The sequence below is a fragment of the Myotis davidii genome, unplaced genomic scaffold (assembly GCF_000327345.1).
Source record: "Myotis davidii unplaced genomic scaffold, ASM32734v1 scaffold328, whole genome shotgun sequence".
NCBI classification, from domain to species: domain Eukaryota; kingdom Metazoa; phylum Chordata; class Mammalia; order Chiroptera; family Vespertilionidae; genus Myotis; species Myotis davidii.
The window spans coordinates 1,585,616-1,609,195 of NW_006300373.1; the positions used below are offsets into that span (position 1 = coordinate 1,585,616).

The following is a 23,580-nucleotide window of genomic DNA, read 5'->3' on the forward strand; positions in this document are numbered from 1 at the left end:
GTGGTTCTGTACTTAGCAGTGAACTTACCCGGCTGGAGTCATCCCCGTCCTCTTCATTGATGGAGCTGGAAGGGGAGGGGGTGGCCGATTTGCTCGCTGGAGGTGAAGGAGACGTGTGGGGCAAACTGGCTCCTCCCAAGTTCAACCCCAACTGGGCACTGAGCTGAGACTGGTTGATCGTGGTGAGTTGGGCGGGAGGCATGATCCCGGAGCGGGCGGCATCCGTCATGTGGACGATGGACCTCATGATCAAGGTTGGATCCTGGCGGTACTGGGACACCTGGGTGTGGCTCTGGTCCTGGAAAGGCAACAGCAACGGAGGAAACTCCTTTAGTTTCCCCAATGTCAGTGCACTTCTGGGGTAGAAGGTGGGCGAACTGGGTGAAGGGGGGCAAAAGGTACCAATTCCAGTAATAAAACAAGTCAGTCATCAGGATGGGATGAACAGCATGTGGGGACTCTAGTTAATAATACTGCACTGCAGCTAATGATATATGCCAATTATACCTTGAATGTGTAATGTTTGCAGTTCCCTACAGATATTTAACCAGTTGTAATTTTGATGGGTCTGACTTATCCCAGGATGATGTTCTCTATTAATATATTAACTGTAAGGACTCATGCTAAAAAAGCTGAAAAGTCAAAAGCACAAAGCCCAAATTATCCAGCCAAGTCTATATCACTATAGAGGTGTCACTGGATGACTTAAAAGAATAATTTAAAATAGACTATTAGCACAGGAGTAATGAACTTCCAACTCGTGCTTCTTTTTTTATGTACACTTTTTATTGTCGATAGTATACAGGTATCTCCACTTTACCGCCATTTACACCCGTTCTCCCAGCCCCTACCCACCCCCCCCAGGTCTTCACCACCCTATTGCCTGTGTCCATGGGCTGTGCATATAAGTATATAAGTTCTTTGGTTTCTCTCTTCTCGTCCCCCCAACCCAACATGGACATATGTCAGTCTGCTCCATGCCTCCCTGCTTCGGATCTTCTTTTGTGGGTCAATTCATTTTGTTCATTAGATTCCACAAATAAGTGAGATCATGGGATATTTGTCTTTCTCAGATTGGCTTAGAACTCTTGCTTCTTGTTGAGGAAACGGATGACACGAAAAGGGGTGAAGCCGAGGTCCCCCACTCCGGCTCACCAGTGGGCTTGCCACCCTCCTCACACACATGGCTCTGGTTCCATTGCACAAGACCCAGTTCCGAGAGGAGAATTCCTTCTCTGTCCAGTCCTCCCAGGAACGCAGCAGACATGTGGAGAGCGTGGGCTGGACAAGAAACCAGCGAACATCTGTTTGCCTGAGGGCAGCCTTTCTGCAAAAGCCCCTGTGTTTGGCCAGAGGGTCGTTCCCATTAGGAGTTACAATGCCCCTGGCATCTGGGAGTCATTCCACGCCTTTCGGATTGGATATCCCTTTTTCTTTTCTTTCTTCAACCTGCTTTGTTTTCTCGTTCCACCCACCATGATTTTATGTACTAATGGGTGTTTAGAAGCATGTGTAACAAGGAGGCAGAGATCTTCAGAGTCCGCTTCTCCCAAAGTCACTGCAGTCCCTTCAGAGCCAGCCTTCTGTGTTCGGCAGCCATACGGGAGGCTGTAAGAGTGGTGGCTTTCTTTTTTTTCTTTCTTCTTCTTTTTTTAATTCCAAAGAGTCAAAAAATGAAGACATGCTTTTCAAATGGCTTACTTGAAAACCTGTCATTTAAAGTGGGCCTGTGATTTTATTGAAACCGAATTCTCTAGATGCACAGTGACCAGAATCTAATTGTATACCCCAGCCTGGGAACGCTGAACTGTGCCTCTTTGGAACCGTTTCTGCAGAAGGCTAGCGTTGTGCCCTATACAGAAACAGATGATTGTAAATAACTGAACGGGAGCACTGGGATTTGGAATATTAAGTCTATGAAAGGCCACTAAATAAGAAGCCACAGCTCTCAACAGGAAACTAGTAGAAGAAATGAGGTTTGCATGTATAGGCCTGGAGCAGAGCTCCTCAACCTTGACCCTTAACATATTGGACCAGAGATGCCTTTGTTGGGGGGCTGTCTTTTAAATCGTAGGATGTTTATAGCAATGCTGGCCTCTACCTCCCTGATGCCAGCAGCAGTCTCCCTCCCTCTCCCCACCAGTCATGACAGTCAAAAACGTCTCTAGCCCGGCCATTGCTCAGTGGCTCAGCATCGACCTATGAACCAGGAGGTCACGGTTTAATTCCCGGTCAGGGCATGTGCCCAGGTTCCGGGTTCGATCCCCAGTGTGGGGCATGCAGGAGGCAGCCGATCCATGCTTCTGTCTCATCATTGATGTTTCTCTCTCTCTCCCTCTTCCTTCCTCTCTGAAATCAATTAAAAAACACACACACACATATATTTTTAAATGTCTCCAAATAGTGCCCACCCAGTGTGGAGCAAAATTGCTCTTAGTCAAAACCACTGACCTAGACTGGTAGCTCAGAGATAGCAAGTGAAAAAGCAAGTTGCAAAATAATTATAGAGGACAGACCCCTTTTTTGTTTAAAAAGGGGGGAAAAAGTGTACATCCAAACGCTTAACAATGGTTACATTACAAGGACTAGGACCGGAGGAAGGAGGGGAGCAGTTTAACATTTTCCATTTACAAAAACACGAAACAAAATAAATAAACTAAAACACTTTAGTGTGAAATATCTAAAACAAAACAAAACAAAACAAAACCTACAAGTAGTTAAAATAGTCTGTAGCTCATTGCTAAGGTTGAATAGTAAAATATACAATTTTTCCTTTTCTTAATAATATCTGGGTTATCAAGTTCCTGTGGAATCCCAGAGAAATGAGTCACATGTATCAGAACAATCCCACGCTTCTCGGCCTCACTGACAATATTCCTTCCATGGCTCTTAAAATACTACCTCCTTCCTATTGGCGTGCGGCCCTCTGCAGACTGGTCTCACAGAGTGGATTTCACATCATCAATTTGTCCTCATTTTTTCTTAGCCTTCTCCTACACATTTAGCTATTTCTCTTGGAAATCATGAGCTGTCTGTCCACTCTTCCACATTCTGTTAAAGTTCGACCTTTGCTTGCTTACGTCACTTCCGTGCCCCAACTACTGGGAATGAAGGTATCTCATTCTTAATTTTACTCTCCATGTTCACCTCTTAGTACGCTTTTGAAAAGTCCTTTCCGACGTATTGCAATCTAAATATCTTCAGATATCTACAATGTCCAGAGTACATTTAAGCTAAGTAATTCAATTCTGACGGTATAATAATAAAGTAGTTTAATGGGCCTGGCATTAAACCGGACAGTATGATATACACACTCTCTCATTAAAAGAGGAGTTATTCTGCTCTCTAACCCCGATGCCTATGAAAATCAGCACCTACCGGTACTTGGACTCATCCCACACCTAGAGCACTTCGGATGGATCTCAAGGCCAAACAGAAGACCTAGCAGTCAGCTTTCTTGGCTTCCCCAGCCAGCGCTCCCTGAGGTCCACCTGCAACGTATGCCTTTCCTGTGGACCTGACTGCTTGGGAGCTGCTGCTGACCCACGGCCAGGGTGCACGGAGCCAGAAAGGAACACTGCCTGGATGTTACTATGTGCCAGGGTGTGCGCTAAGCCTTACATGCATGCTCTGAATCAACCCTCTAAAAAGCCTCCAGAATTAGGCGCTATTATACCCATTCTTAGATCATTGTGATTCTCCGGGCCACACAGCTACCCACAGACACCCACGGAAAAACTGCTCCAAGCAGTATGGTGCCTCGATGGTGGAGGCAAAAAGAGAGACGAACGGATCTGTGGGCTCTCCGTGGCCACAACCGCCTTTAACAAAAGGAACTCCATTGTCATTTGTTTTATACATTGAGATTGTCATAACATTTCACTACAGAAAAATGGGGTTCCTCTACAGCGGAGACAGCATGAAAAATCACCCCTGAAAAATACTGGTGATGAGGCCAAGGCCTTGCCAAAACATAGAGATATCCATGTAGCTTTCAAATGCAAAAGAACAAAAAACACAAACAAACAAAAATATATGCTGGCCCGATCTTTCTTATTGCCCACAGGGCATCTAAAATATGTCCTAGTAACCTCTGAACCACATAATCGATGCATCACAATCTGCTAGTGTTTCGCATGGCCCACCGTTATCCGATAATAACTTCCCATGTGTGAAGATTACAGTCTAAGACAGTGGTTCTCAATTCCTAATGCCGCAGCCCTTTAATATAGTTCCTCATGTTGTGGTGACCCCCAATTTCATTGTTACAAACTGAACATCATCAAAGCATAGTGATTAATCACAAAAACAATATGTAATTATATATGTGTTTTCCAATGGTCTTGATGGTCTTAGGCGACCCCTGTGAAAGGGTCGTTCGATCCCCAGAGGGGTCGGGACCCACAGGTTGAGAATCGCTGGTCTAAGAAGATTCATGGTGAAAAGGCCTCTTCAGAGATCCAAGTTCCTTTAGGGCCACGGATTATTAACAGCAGCCTTGGGGAACTTGGCAATCCTTCAAAGGGCCAATCGTTTTCCTTAAAAAAGTAACCTTGGAGAGACGTTCCCTTTGATGTTCGGATTTCCAGTTAAAACGAGAAAGGTGTCAGCTCAGTTTAAAGATATTTATTAAGCACCTACTATGTGCCAGGCCACAGAACCCAATATATCAATCCTCCTGTCTTCGAAAATGACCTTGTCATTCATTTCAACTCTAATTAAATGTAAATTAGAACGGACTAATAAATTTACTATGACAATGTGTAGGCAAGAATAATTCATACATACTCCTTCAAAATAGGATAAAACCTAAGGCATGCAATGCCTTTTTGTAAATCATTACCTCTTAGTTATTAAAATTCAATCCTGAAAAAAATGACCAATGATCACGGAAAGGCAAAGCAAGTAGTGAATTATAAGAGGACACTCCTCTCCTACCCAACAACAAGGGTTGAACCCTCACAGCCTTTTTCTACTCCTTTTCACAATTAGATTTTATATGTCAGGTTCATTGCATCGTTTTCTAAATTGTTCATCGTTTGGTTAAACCTCATTCTCTCTTCATGGTCTCACTCCATCCTATATAATAAAAGGGTAATATGCAAATTGACCGTAATGGCATTACGACTGAAACGACTGATCACTATGATGCGCACTGACCACCAAGGGGCAGACGCTCAATGCAGGGGCTGCCCCTGGTGGCCAATACACTCCCACAGGGGGAGCTCTGCTCAGCCACAAGCCAGGCTGACAGCTCCTCAGCAGCACTAAGGATGCCCAACTGATGCTTAGGCCATTCCCCACAAAAAGTGGGCCTAAGCCATCAGTCGGACATCCCCCGAGGGCTCCTGGGCTGCCAGAGGGAGGTCTGACTGCCAGGTTAGGCCTGATTCCCCTGGGGAGCGGGCCTAAGCTGGCAGGTGGACATCCCCCGAGGAGTCCAGGACTGCAAGAGGGCGCAGGCCAGGCTGAGGGACCCCCCGAGTGCACAAATTATCATGCACCAGGCCTCTAGTATTAGGTAAGGGTCTCTCAAGCTCCACAATATATTGACATTTTCATGTTGTCCATTGTCATTCTTTGGGAAGCGGCTTTGTTAGTACTTCTCCCCTCCCCGACCAGGCTGTGACAAACACAAATTGTCCAGACATTTGGCAAATGTCTCCTGGGGGGGTAAACTCCCCCTGGTTTGCAAACAACTTTCCTAGACAAAGGCAAGATATAAGCTCTCAGTTTGATTCTTAAACATTTAAATATTCCCCATTTTTATTCTATTCTTTTTTTTTTACTCATTACAATGGTGCTTACTTCTATCTGGGTTGATTTTATCATTAAAAATGTGTAAAATCTAATAGACAACTGTGTTTAATGTACGTTCCATCTCCTTTTACAAATAATGATCCAATGATAGGTTTTCATAATGGAAGATAATATCTAATTAAGAAGCAAATAACCCAAACATGTTAGAGAGTGTGACTAAATACATGTTCACTGTGCTAGTTTTTTAATCAATACTTGGTGAAAAATGAAGTAATTAGACAATGATCAGTAAAAAAAACACAAACAAACCTTGCATTATATTAACAAATACCAGAGAACTACAAATATGAAATTCAGGCTAGTAATTTTGTGCTCAATTACTTAGTTCTGTCTGACAGCAATTGTTAAAACTTTATTTCCAAATTAACAACAATCAATAGTTATGCAAAAATACTGTATTTTCTAACTCAAATAGACCTTGGAACAAATACAGTTATGCCAAAAGCACACCAATGATAATTACAGACCCTACATAACACAGAGTGTAACTTCGTCAAAATCTCTGCTCCGAAATAGATAATTTTTACTTAATAACTACTGCCAGGGTTATAATCAAACATACCGACACAGTCTTCCTAAAAGTTAATTAATAGTTTCTTAGCAAAATGGAGATTTCAAGAGTTTATCATAAAACACTTAGTGGTATTTTGCTCCTATACTCCTATAACTCCTTTGTTTTACCAAGAAGTCAGCTCCATGCTTATTTTATTCAGTCCTAAATTAAAATTTTAAAGAGGATTTCCATTATTACAGCTGTTTCTACCTGAAACCCCTCCCCCTCCAGTTTAATTTAGTAGTCAAGGTAGGCTCCTGAAACAAATGAAATATTCTCTCATCACCCCTTCACTCATTCATATATTCAACAAATAGAATATTTATTGTGAGCCCGACAACAGTGTATTCTGACCCAGGCAATCTGCCAGGCCTGAGGATGGACAGCAGCAAATGAGACAGGTAAGGGACAGGACAGGCCAGAGAAACCATTTCAAAGGGTGGCAAGTGCTGTGAACAAAAGAAAATGGGGCAAAGGTATGGAGAGTAACCCTCATCCCTGAAGAACTGTCGGAGCCACCAGGCCAAGTTCACTCGGGAATCTGCGTGACGGAAAACAGTGCGTCTACTGTCCCTGAACCAGCAGGGAGTACTGGCGATATTATAGTACTAGAGGCCCGGTGCACGAAATTCATGCACAGGTATGTCCCTAGGCCTGGTCAGCAATCAGGGCCGATCAGGTTCCCTGCCTCCCCTTCTCCCTGCCGCCTCCTTCCCTCGCCACCAGTGCGCTGCTACTGGATGGTTCACAGTTCCCCTCGCCTCCCCGCCTCCTCCTTCCCTTGCTCCCTCAGCACCCTGCCGCTGCTGGTCATCATGTTCTGTGCCACCCCCTGGTGGTCAGCGCACATCATAGCGAGCAATCAAACTCCCGTTCTCCCAGTTGAACTCCTGAGGGGACACTTTGCATATTATATTAGCCTTTTATATAGACAGAGAGTAGATAACTATAGATTATCTGTGTTACGAACAAGGTCCAGGGAAATGAATCACTTCCCAATAACACTTTTCCTTGCATGTTATAAACTGAGCACAAATAATCACACTTCACAACATCTAATTGGGTTTAGAAGTTCGGAGCACACTCCTCTTTTAATAGATGGACCTAATGTAACTCAACTTAAAGACAACACTTGTATGTTCAGGGTCAGTAAGTATTTATAGGCTGAGAATAAAGAATACCTTATTTCTCCATGTATAGACGCTATTTTTTTCTAAAATCATTAGACTGAACATTGAGGGGCCTCTTATACACAGAAATCAGCCACGGAGGGAGCCATGTGGGTGCGGAGCTGCCCATACCTGGTCAAACAGGCTTCCTCCAATCACAAGCCTTATTGTTACTGACATCAGCTGATGCCGTAATTGGAGGTGGAGAGAGAGCACAGATGCAACAGGGACTGTAGCATTTTGAGCCCATAAAGATGTCAAAAAGTAAAAAGATAAATACTGGTAAGCGATGGTCTTACTCTGCAAAATTCAAACTGAAGGCAATCAGCTCTGCAAAAGAGCATCCACATAGAGCTGCAGAGAGACAATTTGGACCTCCTCCCACTGAATGTATGATCAGACCGTGGAGAAAACAGGGAGAACAACTCCTTAAGGTGCCAAAAAAGAAGAAGGCCTTCAGAGGAAAACCAGAAAAATGTTTAAAATATTGATTTCTTTTAATTTTTGATTAGAAAATTGGGGGACGTTTTATACATGGGGGCGTCTTATACACGGAAAAAACACGGTGTTTATTTTAAGCTATGTGTGGTAGAAGGTTATTTGCTCTACAAAGAAAGAAGAAAGGCCCTGGTCGGTGTGGCTCAGTTGGTTGAGTATTGTCCTGTGCATCGAAAGGTCTGTGCACCGAAAGGTCTCGAGTTGGATTCCCGGTCGGGACACATATCCAGGTTGCGGGTTCAATCCCCAGTAGCGGTGCGTATGGGAGGCAACTGATTGGTGTTTCTTTCTTACATCAATGTTTCTCTCTTTCTCCCTCTCCTTTCCTCTCTCAGTAAAATCAATAAAAAAACATATTAAGAAAAAACACAATGAAAAACATACTTCTTTAAAAAAATAAAAAGGAAGAAGAAAGGTAGCTTGTAAAAATGCCTGTGGCCTTGTCAAGGTACAGTAACAGTTGCATTCAAGTTGACTTTTGATGATAAGCATCTTTAAAGCAGGAAACAGACGGGGAATTTTTGTAGTACATGGAAGAGACACTGGTGGGTGATCAAGGAAACAATTTTTTTAAAATTTATTTTATTGATTTTTTACAGAGAGGAAGGGAGAAAGAGAGAGAGAGTCAGAAACATCAATGAGAGAGAAACATCGATCAGCTGCCTCCTGCACACCTCCCACTGGGGATGTGCCCGCAACCAAAGAACATGCCCTTGACCGGAATCGAACCTGGGACCTTTCAGTCCGCAGGCCGACGCTCTATCCACTGAGCCAAACCAGTTAGGGCAAGGAAAAAATTTTATAAATAGTATAATCAGTCTCCAATTATTAGAAACAATGGATAGCACTTAGTAGGTGCTCAGCAAATATTTTCTGGAAGTTGATACAGTTTTTCAATTTTATAATTTAGACTTTGAACAGATGGGTCCTAGTCCATTCAAACTGCGTTGCTCACGTAAGTCATGCGTTTGCTACTGGTAACTTACAGTAAAAATATTTCGACCACGACTTGACCAAAAATAAACGTTACTGAAATGATCATTCACTTTGTTTGAGAAATTGTTGGTCGTCCCCCCGCACCCCCATGGCTCAGTAATCACCCCGTGGAATTTCGTTCTGCAGACTCTATTGACGATGGCAATGCACATGTTCATAACAATCATCAGGGCTTGTTTTAATAGAACGTTCCACGCATTAAACACATTAATGACCCATGAAATAACTGTGTTATCTGTAACACATTAAGCAACATTGCTAAAACAAGGTATTAATTGAAAGTCTGCTATTTCTCTTAAAGGGAGACTTTTCTGAGTCTAGAAATGGCAAGCCAGTCATTTTGTAGAAACAAAATATAATTCGACTTCAAAACCAGAGCCATATACCAAACGACTGTCTGAGACATAAAAATATCTACCATAAGCCTGATCATTTCAGATGTCTTACTCTGGTATATTTCCATTTTCTTCTGGTTGTCAAAAATGACATCTGTTTAGATTATGACTTAAGTGTTTTATGAATATTTTAAAAGCTTATCATTTTCTCCTCTGCATGCTCGTCTCCTACAGGACTTTTCTCTCTTTCTTTCCTTAACAGACACAAAGCGACCATACTCAAATATACCCCCCCTTCACTTCCATCTTTTTCAATTTTCTAATACTATGTTTGATATTACCAGGGCACCCGTGTGGCATTTTTCTATAAACATGTGCTACCACAATTAAATCCAGAGCCCATGCCCAACAGAAAATGTCAGTCCTCCAAACAGGAACTATAATGCATGAAGAAAACGCCCGGGAATTATCAGTGTGTTTTATAAATTCTCTTTGGGGGCGGGGCCTACAAAACATCAGACAAGAGACAATTATTTTACTGTCTGTTCCTTGGCTATCAAAGGGAATTTTGAAATTCATCAAAGCTAACCTTCTGTTATGTACAACAGGCTAAGCTGAAAAGAATGTTAACAAGTTCAATTTTCATTCAATCAGCACTCCTGCTCTCTGAAATGTTTCATTGCAGGAAAGAAATAAAAATAATCTATATGGTAATTATGAGGATGAATCCCCCAGTAACTTTCAGCTACATGAAAGGTCAGTTCTATTCAAGATATTTTATCAGTTCCCTGCACATACTCCTGTCCTGTCATTTTAAATCTGAAGAGCATTTTATTTTCCCATTTACAGCTACCTGCAGAATTAAGTACTTAAGCCAAATAAGGGAAAGGGGAGAAAAAAAAAGAATGTTGAATGCTGGCAAAGGCTATAATAGCATAGAGATAAATCGTTCAGCGGCTCTCTCTCAAGCCTCTAGGGCTGTAGATTTTTCTTCTCCTGGTGCACTGTGGGTATTCAAAACTTGTTCAACATGATTTCATTTCATTTCAGGCACTGCCTGAGAAAACTAAATTACAGAATCAATCATACAGAAGGTCAGAGTGAGACTTCATTACAAGTATTGCATGCTTGCATGAATATCTTTCATTTATGACTGACCCAATATGTCACAATAGCTGTCTAGTAAAAATAATCCACTTTCTGAAATTGATGTACTACTGATGTCGATGCTACTCGGCAGGCCGGCAGATTATAGAGAGGTGTTAAAAAAAAAAACCCACAAAAGCCCTTTGGCGTGCTGCGTGTAGATTTTGCAGATTGCAATCTTTTGCAGATTAAAATAATTTCCAGATGATCATCTGAACTGGCAATAATGCGTAGAGGTAAGGAATTTTTTTTTTTAACCAAAATGTACCGTTGCTCTCTACTCGTCAACCGCACGCTGCTTTGGAATACAGGTATCCACCGCAAGCAAATTGAGGTTTTTCTTTGAAGTCACACAGGCACCAACTTTCCATTTTTTCCACAATTTGCTTTAGAATACCGGAGCGTCATTTGCATATTCCGAAATGCGAATGCTGATTATGAGACTCATGGCTTGTTTGTTTTTAAGTTTTGTGTTTTTTTATTTATTTTGAATTTGTACTGAATTTATTGGGGTGACTGGTGAATACCATTACATAGGTTTCAGGCGTACAATTCTGTAATGCATCATCTGCAAATTGTACTGTGTGTTCTTCACCCCAAGTCAAGTCTCCTTCCATGACCATTTATCTCCCCTGTACCCTCTTCTACCTCCCTCGGCCCCCCTTCCCCTCTGGTAACCCCCAAAGTGTTGTCTGGTCTATGAGTTTTGTTGTGTATGTTGTGTTTCATTTTTGTGGGGTTTTGTGTGTCTTTGTGCTTAATGCCCTCACCTTTTCCACCCAGCCTCCAACCCCTCTCCTCTCTGCCAGCTGCCCGTCTGTTTTCTGTATCTCAGTCTGCTTCCTTGGGGTCATTCTCATCGCCCCCTCTTGCTCCTGCTCTCCGTTTGAAAATGTAACGGCAGACATCCCAGGAGACAAACCTGTTGTGTTTGTTGCCAACAAAAGCGCAGCCGATCAGTCACGTGACAAAACGTCACTCTCTTGAAAGGAAAACCAATGGTTTCCCGAAGAGAAGCTGGTGTCATGCAACATCAAGAAGCGGACTTTGCCTCCTACAGGACGGTCTCCCCTCACCCCTGCCATCCTCAACAGACAGCCTCTTCATGGGGATACTAACACGCCTGCCGTGCACCAGGCATGAACTATCCATGCACCCAGGGACGCCGCATGCGTGATGGAGACGGTCTGACGTGTGACCTTCCTGGGGGAAATCTCACAGGAGCTGCCGCAGACCATGATGGTGTCACAGGCCAACTGGGTGCCTGGAGGGAGACGGGCGAATCTTGACACAACCTATTTTTCGCCATGCCTCCGGCGATTCCAGATCCGAGTTTATAGGTGAGCACGTCAAGTCATACATAGAACAAAGCCAACGACGCGTTGTATTCATCATCATTTGGTCTGGGTACATTTTTTCCCACCACCACCACCCCCTCCCCCAAGATTTGTGATTTAAAACGCCATGACATTTCTTCAAGGTGAAATTCTCCCCGACTTTTCAACAAGATGAGTTTGTTTCCAGCCCAAATAAATATCACCGGGTTGCAGCAAAAACTTCAGGCAGGCGCCGGCCAATGGGATGAGGGCCGTGGAAACGCCACGGCAGCAGCCCGCCCTCGGCTAATGTACTTATCCTTTTCCAAATCAATGGCATCGCTCAGCTGCGTCAGTGATTAGCAATACATCAAGAGAGCAGCATTAAAAATTGAGTCCCCTCTCCCGACGCCAGCCCGCGAAAGCACCGCTCTCCAAGTGGATGCGAGTATCATAATTATTTTATGATTCCATCTTTAGTTCTTCCCCATACGGTAAATGCGATTGACCATGAAATGAAATTTCATAGTCAAAGTGCCTCCTTTACACTTTTTTTATAGCGGCAATAACAGGCTGGTGGCTTTAAGGGGAGGTAATTCATCAGATGTTTCCTGTAAAGGCCGATTCTTCGATTATTAATAATCAATATTTACCAATTTCATAGAGTACACCTGGTAGCACGCACCATAGGGTCTTTTAACTATTTCCGGGGCTTGAATGAGCCTCGCTGAGCATCTATGAATAATGGGGAGCCCTGGCCAACTCCTTTGGGGACCAAACACCCTCTTTATTACTTCTCAGGCTCAACATGGCAAGCCTGACTGTAGAGGAAGAGACGTCCGGAACCCTCTTCCTGGGTCAAAGGGACATAAATGCCAGGAAGTCCACAGGAAACAATTCTTTGCGATGGCGGGGAACATTTATGAATAGTTAATGACCCTTTCCAGACTGTTGGCTACGTTCTTTTCCGACAAAAAAAAAGTAAAAATTAAAAAAAACAAAACCAAACCCTGATGTTCAGCTCAAGCACAAAAGATCACAAGCAAAGAAAATTATGCGGCCGCAATCCTATTTGGGAAAGTAATCTTATATTTCCGAGAGCATGCTGATTCTCCGCACCCTAATCCACTCCGTATTTTGCAACTGTCTGTTGTTATCTGGGGAATTAACCAGGAACCCGGTAAACATCACGGGCCAGGGTCCTGGCGTGCAGAGAAATATGTCAACAGGCACGGGGATCTGTGTCTTTGTTATACCAACACATCTGTTTCATTTTATCAGGGTTTTTAAAAAAGGCCTTCTCAACGATTCATCTTGTTTTAAAATGCCTGCTTAGTACCTCACCTAGACAGACACAAATGCTTTCTGTCCTATGGTGAAGAAAAAAAAAATTAAATCCCAGCAGAAGAGTTTAAAATACTTAAGGAGATTTTCCTCTGGCGATTGCCGACTATAATTGCTCACTAAGAAAAATACAACCAAAGTGATTGCATTAGCAATCTCCGCTCTCTGGAGTGCCTTATGCCATGTTTATGACAATAAATAACACAATTAGGTATATTTCCCACAATAACCGAATCTATAATTTCCTCTGCTGGTTAGAAGCGATGATTCTTTCCCCCTTTCTCTGTATCTCGGTTGGATATTTCACTTGAGGTAGGAGCAGATCGTGTATCATTACCATTTCTCAACTCTCGCCTGGGCAACCTTGCAACTCAAGTCCATCTCTCTGCTAAACCCAAGGCCGGGGAAGATGGCCTGCTTCCAAATCCATGAACCTGACTTTTAAAACATCCTTTCAAATCAGAAAGATCCTGTGGGAACGCCCACTTTCCTCTGTGACGATCAACCAACCCCGTGCCCTCTTGCCAATACCAGAGATTGATCTGGTTTCGGTGTTCACACAGCAGAAGGAGAAACAATCCACGCGTCCCCCCAGAAGACAGAACATGGATCTCAGAGCTTCGCCAGGAGAAGCACAGAGGATAAAAAAAAAACATCCAAGCAATCAGCTTGCTGCCTACCATGTGCGACCCACTGCTGTGGAGCACGCCGTCTTGTTCCACGAGATTTCTTGAGATGGTGATGGACGGAAGGTCCAGGCTCTGAGGGGGGAACTGGGGTGTGAATTCGCTGCCCTGGGAGGGCAAGGGGTCGCTGAGGCCTTGAAAGGGCAGGAGCACATCGGGGATGCCCAGGGCGGGGTCCGACTCTGGGGGAGGCGTGATTGGGGGGATCTCAAACTCCTCATCCCCGAGACTTGGTGTGTGGAATGTCTGCAAAACAAAAGGAAACAAGACACAGATATTTTCACACTCTGTTCTTATATCTTTACTTCTCCCTGGAGAGAAGCAGCAAGGTTTTTGCATGAAAACAACTCCACAGCGAGGCCAAATATTTATTTCTCCAATGGAAACGTCTTAAGCACAGATTTCCACATAGAAAGTTTTGCTGATCATTCTGATTAAAGATTTAAGTCTCATTATCATATGGTTTTAATGGAGTATCCGTATTAACAGTTTTTTAATGCGTACTTAATTAGCAGCATCTGTCTTTGTTGTTAGTTGGAGCAGCAGCGACATTAGGTTTGGCTATATAACAAATTGCCACTTTATTGATATGTTAGTGAAACAGCTCAAACCGCTCCCATTACACACATGCTTCGTAAAACGCTGACGATTTTCTGGTGCACACACACCCCCCACACGAATCCAGCAGCGAACATTACACATACTTACTCCCTGTCACAACATATCAAACAAGTCATACTAAATCTGTGGTTTGCTTTTTCAACCTCCTTATTGATATATTCCCAAGAGCAAAAAAAACCAACAACAACAACAAAACCACACACAAGAAAATGCTTCTATGGAAATTGTTACTGTCTTGTCCTACAACGTTTTATATTGAGGACTTTCTTCAGATCACCTCTTAAAATGTCCCAGTGCTTTCATTTAAACAATAGGAAGAGTTACTTCCTTTGCTCTGAAGACTTCGATAGGTATTTATCAGAACATTTTCTGCCAGTCTTCTACTTTTAACAACCATCTATAGAATGAACATAGCGATATATAGATTACAGATATACTATTTCCATTGGGGTTGCTCACTGAGGTGAGTGTTAGTTCTCAAGACCTAAGAGTAAATACTGCACTGCTTTCTTCCTTGCTACTTAGATTCTTAAAGGTGGTGTTATAAACTACGGCCTTTTGATGTAAATCAGGACAAACCACCTTTCCTAAACTTGACCTTGGATTGGGGGTAAGGAGGGTGGTCCAGGTTAGAAGGTTATTTTGGCTAGAGTGTGAAGAGGTTGTGTGGCCACTCAGATTTGTTTAATCCTCAGCTCAGAGGGCCCAATTTACAGTCTATTTATTATTAATAACATTTTTGAAGAGTGAACTGATGCAAGATCATTTGAATCTGCCCTAATTGGTTAAGAGAACTCATTTCGAGCTGAAAATCACCATTATTCAAACTAGGAATTGATAATATAATTTAACAGCCACTTGAGAGAAAATAGAAACAAAACGAAGGGGGTGGGCGTGGGGAACACCACGTTCCTTGCATACAGAACCGGTCAACTGTGGTTTTTAATCTCGCCAGAAATAAATAGGTCACAGGACAAGGGAGCTGCATGGCAGACCGTCGCACATCTCGAGGTCCTTTGTAGATTCAATGGACGCAAAACTTTATTGCACAGTAACACATTTGAAAGCTAGGATGAGACTATTAGATTTTCTGACATATTTGTTCAAATAATGACCCCGCAAAGAGGTTGATTGCTTACGCTGGTACCGAGTTCTCAAACACAAAGGGATGCGTTGGCCGCGAATGTGGTTGGCTGATGAATGCCGCCCTATGGCTGCCTTTGCTGTTATTTTGGCACTAATGTGGTGCAGTAACAGATGCAACTGTAATTTGTGACTCATTTGCTACCCCATTACTGCTTAATGAAATCTAACATATCACATTAACAATACGGATAAACACTCATTCTTGATATGTGGCATTTGGCTGTTTTCATTACCACTGTAATTAACACTTGAAATATTATTTCAATAAATATTTGAAGTCCTTTCACCATGGTCAGGGTAATCATGACACAGACAGAAAACACGCAGCCACTGTGTGAATTTCACACCCAGGGCATCCTGGTCCCCACGGGGTTAGCTCTGGGGGTTGGTTGGGGGCACAGTTTGGACTTGACTGCACCAAACCTAAAGGCTTCCTGAATTAGTCTGCGTTCACTAGGATGTAAAAAACAACAACAAAAACAAATACATTTACTGTTAATGTAGTGATGGGGAAATGAGGCACAGGCCATAATGTAGTGCGTTAACATTTACTCAGGCTTTATTTTTTGTTCCAAAAAAAAAAAAAGAAAGATGTTCTGGGAAATCATTAGATAAGATTGCCCCTTAAACTCTAGCATAAGCACATCTTACGCCAGGCAGTCAAAATTAAGGAGGTTTTCATTTTTATTTTTGCTAAGGAATACGAGATGTCATATATACTAGTATATATATAATGTCCTCAACAGCATAATTTTACAAAAGGCAAGATAATTTTTAGGTAGAATGTAGTCTACTACTTACCTATGTCATAAACCTAATAAAACCATACAATAGAATTATATTACGGTGCACAACCAAGAAAATGCTAGAATCTTCCACCACTTTCAAAGAGAGGCAATGCATTAAATACAGTGGTGAGCATTCCTTAGAGAAAAACATAACAAAAACTGGTTATCTGAGATTATAAAAGTAACCATGTACCACACACACACACACACACACACACACACACACACACACAAAGTTACTGACTTTTAGACACTCTGCCTTCTGCCCGAGATCCGATTAATCATATCGGAGTTTCGATAATGACTTCTTAGAGATATTGACTTTTCAGTGTTTACCTTGAACATGTTTAAGGAGTGCGTACATGGTTAAATACCATCTGTACTGAAATGCTCAAAACATTTGTTCCTTTTGATAAAAATGCAAATCGAGAGAACTGTTGTATCAACACATAACAGCCGATGTCTGACACGGTGAATTATCACAGCTGGAATTAAATTGTCTCCGCGCAGCTGCTGCCAGTGGCGCTTTCATCAATGTTTGATTCAAATGGACGGCAAAAAAATCCTGCAGAATGAAGCTTCGTGTTGTCCGTACAGATGGGGCTTGTGTTCATTATCACAAACAACCCGGCAGCCAGTGCCAAGCGCTATTCCCTCATCGGGCCTGTCTTCTGGGCGAGAGAGAGGATGGTCACCCTAAAAAGGGGCTCGTCTACAATCACCCTTAAATCTGGGTTCCCTGTTTTTTTTCCTAATCATTTGTCCAGGTTCACTTCTTTCATGCCAGGTGCTTCCCTGGACCAAGATTCCTGGCGAAGCCATTATGCTTAGCATCCTCTGGGGGGAAGCGGTGAAGCTTGATCCGTTTCCTATATTTGAATATACTTGGAAGATGAAGACTTTTTATTGCAGGAACTGCCAAGTGGCTCCATTTGGACCAATTTCACTGTTTTAGCTCATTTACATGAGCTAAGATCTGGAAATCGCCCAAGTGCCCATCAGTAGACGAGTGGATAAAAAGCTGTGGTACATTTACACCATGGAATACTATGCTGCTATGAAAAAGAAGGATCTCTCACCCTTTGAGGCAGCATGGAGGGACCTGGAGAATAGGATGCTAAGCGAAATAAGCCAGTCAGAGAAAGACAAATATGACATGATTCCACTTACATGTGGAATCTAATGAACAAAATAAACTGATACACAAAACAGATCCAGAGACATAGAAGCATGGAACAGACTATGGAATCTCAGAGGGAATGGGGGGCGCTGGCTGGGTGGATGGGAAGAGATCAACCAAAGAACTTGTGTGCGAATATGCACCACCCATGGACTCACACAATGGGGTGGTAAAGGCCTGCGCTTGGGGGGAGGGAGCAGGCTAGAAAGGGTCAATGGGGTGGGAAAAGATGTAGCTAAAACAAATAAAATAAAATCTTAAATCTCACAGCCTACCATTTTTAGGAAACTATTTCCTTGACCTAATCAAGATAGAAGTTTTTCTGGAGGACACACCAATGGGATTAGACAGCAGCCCTAAGTCAGTAAGACAGCGATTCGATAACAACAGCAACAAGAAGGTGTGTGTTCCATTTGCACTAGTAAACCCTACGCAAACCCACAGTACATGTGCTGCTGCCTGTACATGCCTTCCTTCAGCTTTCCTGGCTTTGGCCAAGTCTGGAGCTTGCCTATCCATTCATTCATTCATTCATACCATCAATATTTATTGAGCACCTACTATGCGCCAGGCACTGTGCTAGGCGGTGGGGATCTGACAAAAAACCAACACACTCATTTCACATCCCTCCCACCGAAGACCCAAGAAACAACCATACTGCCTGCCACATCCTTTCCCAGAACGTGGCAACTTCATGAAGTCATCCTCAGAGCTGTGTGAAGTTGAAATACTTTCATTTTAAACATGTTTTTCATTGATTTTTAGAGAAAGAGGAAGGGGGAGGGATAGAGAGGGAGAAACATCATGAGAGAGAAACATTGATCAGCTGCCTCCTGCACGCCCCCTACTGGAGATCGAGCCCTCACCCCAGGCATGTGCCCTGACCGGGAATCGAACCAGCAACCTCTTGGCTCATAGGCCGACGCTCAACCACTGAACCACACCGGCCAGGTTAACATATTGTCTATCAAAAGTCACTTCCATCCTAGTTTCCAAAATAACCACTTATCTGCTTAGGTATCAACACAGGGCGCACAGCTAGCTTTCATATCCTTCCTCACATATCTCCTTTTGTCTGCCTCTGTATTTCTTTTCATCAAGAGATGTGTGTGCATGGCTCACGTTCTCAACAGCCTTGGACGAGTGAGAGAGACCCGTCAGGCTATTTTCTTCTCCGACAGGGTTTTCTCATTTCTCCTCCTACGCCGTTGCCTCATGCCACATGAGAGAGAGAGATAAATTCCCTACTTCGCTTTCCCCTTCCAGCCTCGTAAATGACCCAAATGGCACACACACACCGTGGACAGACACACGAAGGCAGACACCTACCTCACTGGCTGCGAAGAAAGCGTTGCTTGCCTCGGCCATGTTCATGTAGTTACTGTTATTCCCAAACTGGAAGAGAGCAGATTGTCTGAGGTTAGTGCTCAGCCGGACAGCGGACGCTGGTGGTGCCCTAATGCTGGGCGGGATTTGGGAAGAATGCAATGCCGGGGTTCGGAGAGGAGAGAGGGGGTTTCCTCGGGGCGAAGGGGAACCGGGTGATACCCTGGCAGCTGGCTCCCGCAGGAAAATAAAGCACAGAGTTCCGCGAACTTGACCATCCCCAGAAAAGAGCGTTGTTTCTCATCCAGACTGATCGCAAAGGGAGGCCATCACACACCTTCCCCCACCGGCCAGGGCCTTTGTCAGAGGTTAGAAGGCAAAGAGTGTTCCCCCCAAAAAACACACCTTGACACATGTTTAAAACACGTGGGGATTTCACAGCTTTACTTTTCCAGAACAGATGTCACAAGTGTGGGTAGGCTAAGATGTGAATTAAAAGAATCCAATTCCCAGGACTCAAAATTCTATTTTCTAGCGAATGGGGTGTGGTGTGAATATCAATAAATAATCAGACCAAAGACTTTTTTTTTTTTTAAATCTCCAGGGTTTCAAGCCCTATCTCCAGCCATCGGAGCTGTTGAAAAGGGTGATATTTAATCTCTCAATGTAACATTAAGTGCAAAGAGGTTTAAAAAATAAGCGGGATCCCATGAACACAGCAATTTTTCTTTAATTCCCTCACACAATGGCCCATTCAGACCATCACAAATAAGACGGTATCCGCATTTCAGACGTAAGCTCTTTACTTCTCCAGACCAGTTATCAAAATGTAAAAAAGTTGGATTTGGGCAGAATGGGTTTTCGGGTCCGGATGGTGGGAGCGGTGCGTCTGGTGGCCTAGCGAGGTGGAAAGAGCATGGGGCATACTTCGCCGCCGTTATATTATTTTCATGATTTTTAAATGGTGAAAGGATGCCCTCCTTTTTACAAAGTGTATGATTTCCTTCCTTTCATGCATTAAATAACACGGAGGTTTGGTCTCCAAAGGGTGAAATGTGTATATCCCTTCCATTCTCTGAAGCAGTGGTTCTCCACCTTCCTATTGGCGCGCCCCTTTCATACAGTTCCTCATGTTGTGGTGACCCCCAACCATAAAATTATTTTCGTTGCTCCTTCATCACTGTAATGTTGCTACTGTTATGAATCGTCATGTAAATATCTGACATGCAGGATGTATTTTCATGGTGACAAATTGAACATAAGTAAAGCACCGTGACTCATCACAGAAAGAATATGTAATTATAGATGTGTTTTCCGATGGTCTTAGGCGACCCCTGTGAAAGGGTCGTTCGACTCCCAATAGAAATGGAAGACCCACATAAATCCCCTCCATACACCCACTAACACTTTTCTCCAGGGGGGCTCCCAGCCCCGTGACTTCTGCTCCTAAGGGACTGGCAGGCTGCACTTATCACGTCGGGGACCCACGAACTGGTATAAGCAGGGTTTATACCAAAGACCCTCATGGTTCCGGAGCGCTGCTAGGGTCCCCAGATGCACAATGCACCCTGCGAAGGGACACCTCCATACACACTCACACAACGAGCCCTCGGGTCCATTTGGACAAATACCTTTACAAGGATTTTCCCGCAAGATGTATGCGTGTGCGCTTCAGAAAGGCCGTTATCCGGCCTCTCGGAAGGCTGGGGACACCAGAAATAAAGGCAGACTCCTCTTCCAACAATCAAGGTGTGTACGTTCAGTAGGCAGGGGATTTGGGGTACGTCCATCATACCTCAATAAAACGGCTTCAAATAATTTAAAAGTTTTGGGGTAGAAAAGCGCGAGTGGGTATACACACACACACACACACACACACACACACTTTCCCCATGTTTCTACGATGCAAGAAAAGGTATAGTTTCTGTATTGGAATTCTTGATGAATCAATGATCTCAGAATTAAAATCTTGGGTCACCATTCCGCATGTTCTTTATATAAATATTTACGAGAACTTGGGTCGCGATGGGTGAATTCCAATAAATAACACGGAGGTTTGGTCTCCAAAGGGTGAAATGTGTATATCCCTTCCATTCTCTGAAGCAGTGGTTCTCCACCTTCCTATTGGCGCGCCCCTTTCATACAGTTCCTCATGTTGTGGTGACCCCCAACCATAAAATTATTTTCGTTGCTCCTTCATCACTGTAATGTTGCTACTGTTATGAATCGTCATGTAAATATCTGACATGCAGGATGTATTTTCATGGTGACAAATTGAACATAAGTAAAGCATAGTGATTCATCACAAAAACAATATGTAATTATATATGTGTTTTCCAATGGTCTTAGGCGACCCCTGTGAAAGGGTCATTCAACCCCCAAAGGGGTCGTGACCCACAGGTTGAGAACCACTGCTCTAATGTAAACAGAGCTAGTAATTATTTAAAGCAGAAGGCACAATTTTCCCAAGGAGAGCGAAGGGGGAGGAAAGGGGGAGGGGGGAGGGACACGTCGGGGACCCACGAACTGGTATAAGCAGGGTTTATACCAAAGACCCTCATGGTTCCGGAGCGCTGCTAGGGTCCCCAGATGCACAATGCACCCTGCGAAGGGACACCTCCATACACACTCACACAACGAGCCCTCGGGTCCATTTGGACAAATACCTTTACAAGGATTTTCCCGCAAGATGTATGCGTGTGCGCTTCAGAAAGGCCGTTATCCGGCCTCTCGGAAGGCTGGGGACACCAGAAATAAAGGCAGACTCCTCTTCCAACAATCAAGGTGTGTACGTTCAGTAGGCAGGGGATTTGGGGTACGTCCATCATACCTCAATAAAACGGCTTCAAATAATTTAAAAGTTTTGGGGTAGAAAAGCGCGAGTGGGTATACACACACACACACACACACACACACACACACACACTTTCCCCATGTTTCTACGATGCAAGAAAAGGTATAGTTTCTGTATTGGAATTCTTGATGAATCAATGATCTCAGAATTAAAATCTTGGGTCACCATTCCGCATGTTCTTTATATAAATATTTACGAGAACTTGGGTCGCGATGGGTGAATTCCACGCACCAATCCTGGCTCCCCAAACAGCCTATAGAACCCACTTTCACGTTATTTAAATGAAGGTTTTGTTGGGGCATTAGAAATCCATTTACAGCAAACAGCTCATTATCGCAGAGGATTTTTTTTTAAAGATTAAACTCACTTATTATCTAATAGCACCTAAAACAACACAGAAAAAAATAAAATGGCTATTAAATGAAGGGCCCAAACAATTCAAAAAACAAATTAAGCTCTGAGTGAAATAAGAACTGGGTTAGAAATCCTCCCCTGAACAGTTAGCAAGCGAATGTAATTACTGCAGGAACTACAGCTAATCAGCTGTGAATTGTCTCCATTAATTAGCATCTGCCCCGGAGAAATGAGGAAGCCCAGCAACCAGGCCAGCACCTCCACGGAGGATGAGGCAGGGATGGCGGCCCTGGCACTGCCTGGAGTCGAGCAGATGGCGCCGTGGCCCAGGTAACTGGCAAAGCTGGCACCTGAAGCACCGCCTAGAACAGCCGTGGGCAAACTACGGCCCGCGGGCCGGATCCGGCCCGTTTGAAAAGAATAAAACTAAAAAAAAAAAAAAAAAAAAGACCGTACCCTTTTATGTAATGATGTTTACTTTGAATTTATATTAGTTCACACAAACACTCCATCCATGCTTTTGTTCCGGCCCTCCAGTCCAGTTTAAGAACCCATTGTGGCCCTCGAGCCAAAAAGTGTGCCCACCCCTGGCCTAGAACCACAGGGCACGCCCCGCGTAGCTTCTGCGCCTATGCAAGGCCTCCATCAGTGGCTTTTAACTTGGCAACACTTGCCCATCCGGCAGGAACACCCATCAATCATTCCATACCGAAGCAAAGGTCTCTACGCTGTTTGGGGTAAGGTATCTCCTCCACAAAGATGGCTTCAAAGGCTGACAGGTGACAGGCAACGGTCTTCCTCCTGCCCAGGTGGCCGGGCCGCTGGTGCAGGGCGGGAGGGTCGTCAGATAAAACAGAGGACACCCAGCCCGGCCGGCGTGGCTCAGTGGGTGAGCATCGACCTATTAAACCAGGAGGTCAGGGTTCAATTCCCAGCCAGGGCACAGGCCCAGGTTGTGAGCTTGATCCCCAGTGTGGGGTGTGCAGGAGGCAGCCAATCAATGATTCTCATCATTGATGTTTCTCTCTCTCCCTCTCCCTTCCTCTCTGAAATCAATAAAAATACATACTTTGTCCCTTCCTCTCGGAAATAAAAAAAATATTTAAAATTTTTTTTCTTAAAAATTGAAAAGAAAAATAAAACAAAACAGGATACCCAGTTAAACTTGACTTTCAAATTAACAACCTTTAAAAAAATATATATAAGTATGTCCCATACACTATTTGGGATATATTTATTTATATTAAAAATTTGATTCTCTCCTTTTAGTATCAGACTTAGCTGGGTATTGTGCATTTTTATTTGTGAAATCTGACCACCCTACTGTGGGATGGGAGTGACCTGCTGAGGCAGGAAGGGCTGTCACTCCCCGTGTGAACTACCTGACCTAGTGATGCTAGTGTAGTCTTATTTATTTTATTTTTAAAATATGACCTATGGATCCTACT

At 43.5% G+C, this 23,580-nt stretch overlaps 1 protein-coding gene across 1 annotated transcript in view; it reads right to left on the reverse strand.

The window, feature by feature from the left end:
* Positions 1-18,998, reverse strand: part of TOX3 (TOX high mobility group box family member 3) — a gene marked incomplete at its 3' end in the record, with an annotated part of 31,262 nt that extends 12,264 nt beyond the window's left edge. Inside the window, exons 1-3 of the mRNA XM_015572643.1 lie at positions 18,928-18,998; positions 13,858-14,109; positions 29-298 (exon numbers count right to left, since the gene is read on the reverse strand). Coding sequence (XP_015428129.1) covers positions 29-298; positions 13,858-14,109; positions 18,928-18,972 — 567 coding nt within the window. The remainder of the gene's footprint in view (positions 1-28; positions 299-13,857; positions 14,110-18,927) is intronic.
* Between the last annotated feature and the right edge of the window lie 4,582 nt (positions 18,999-23,580).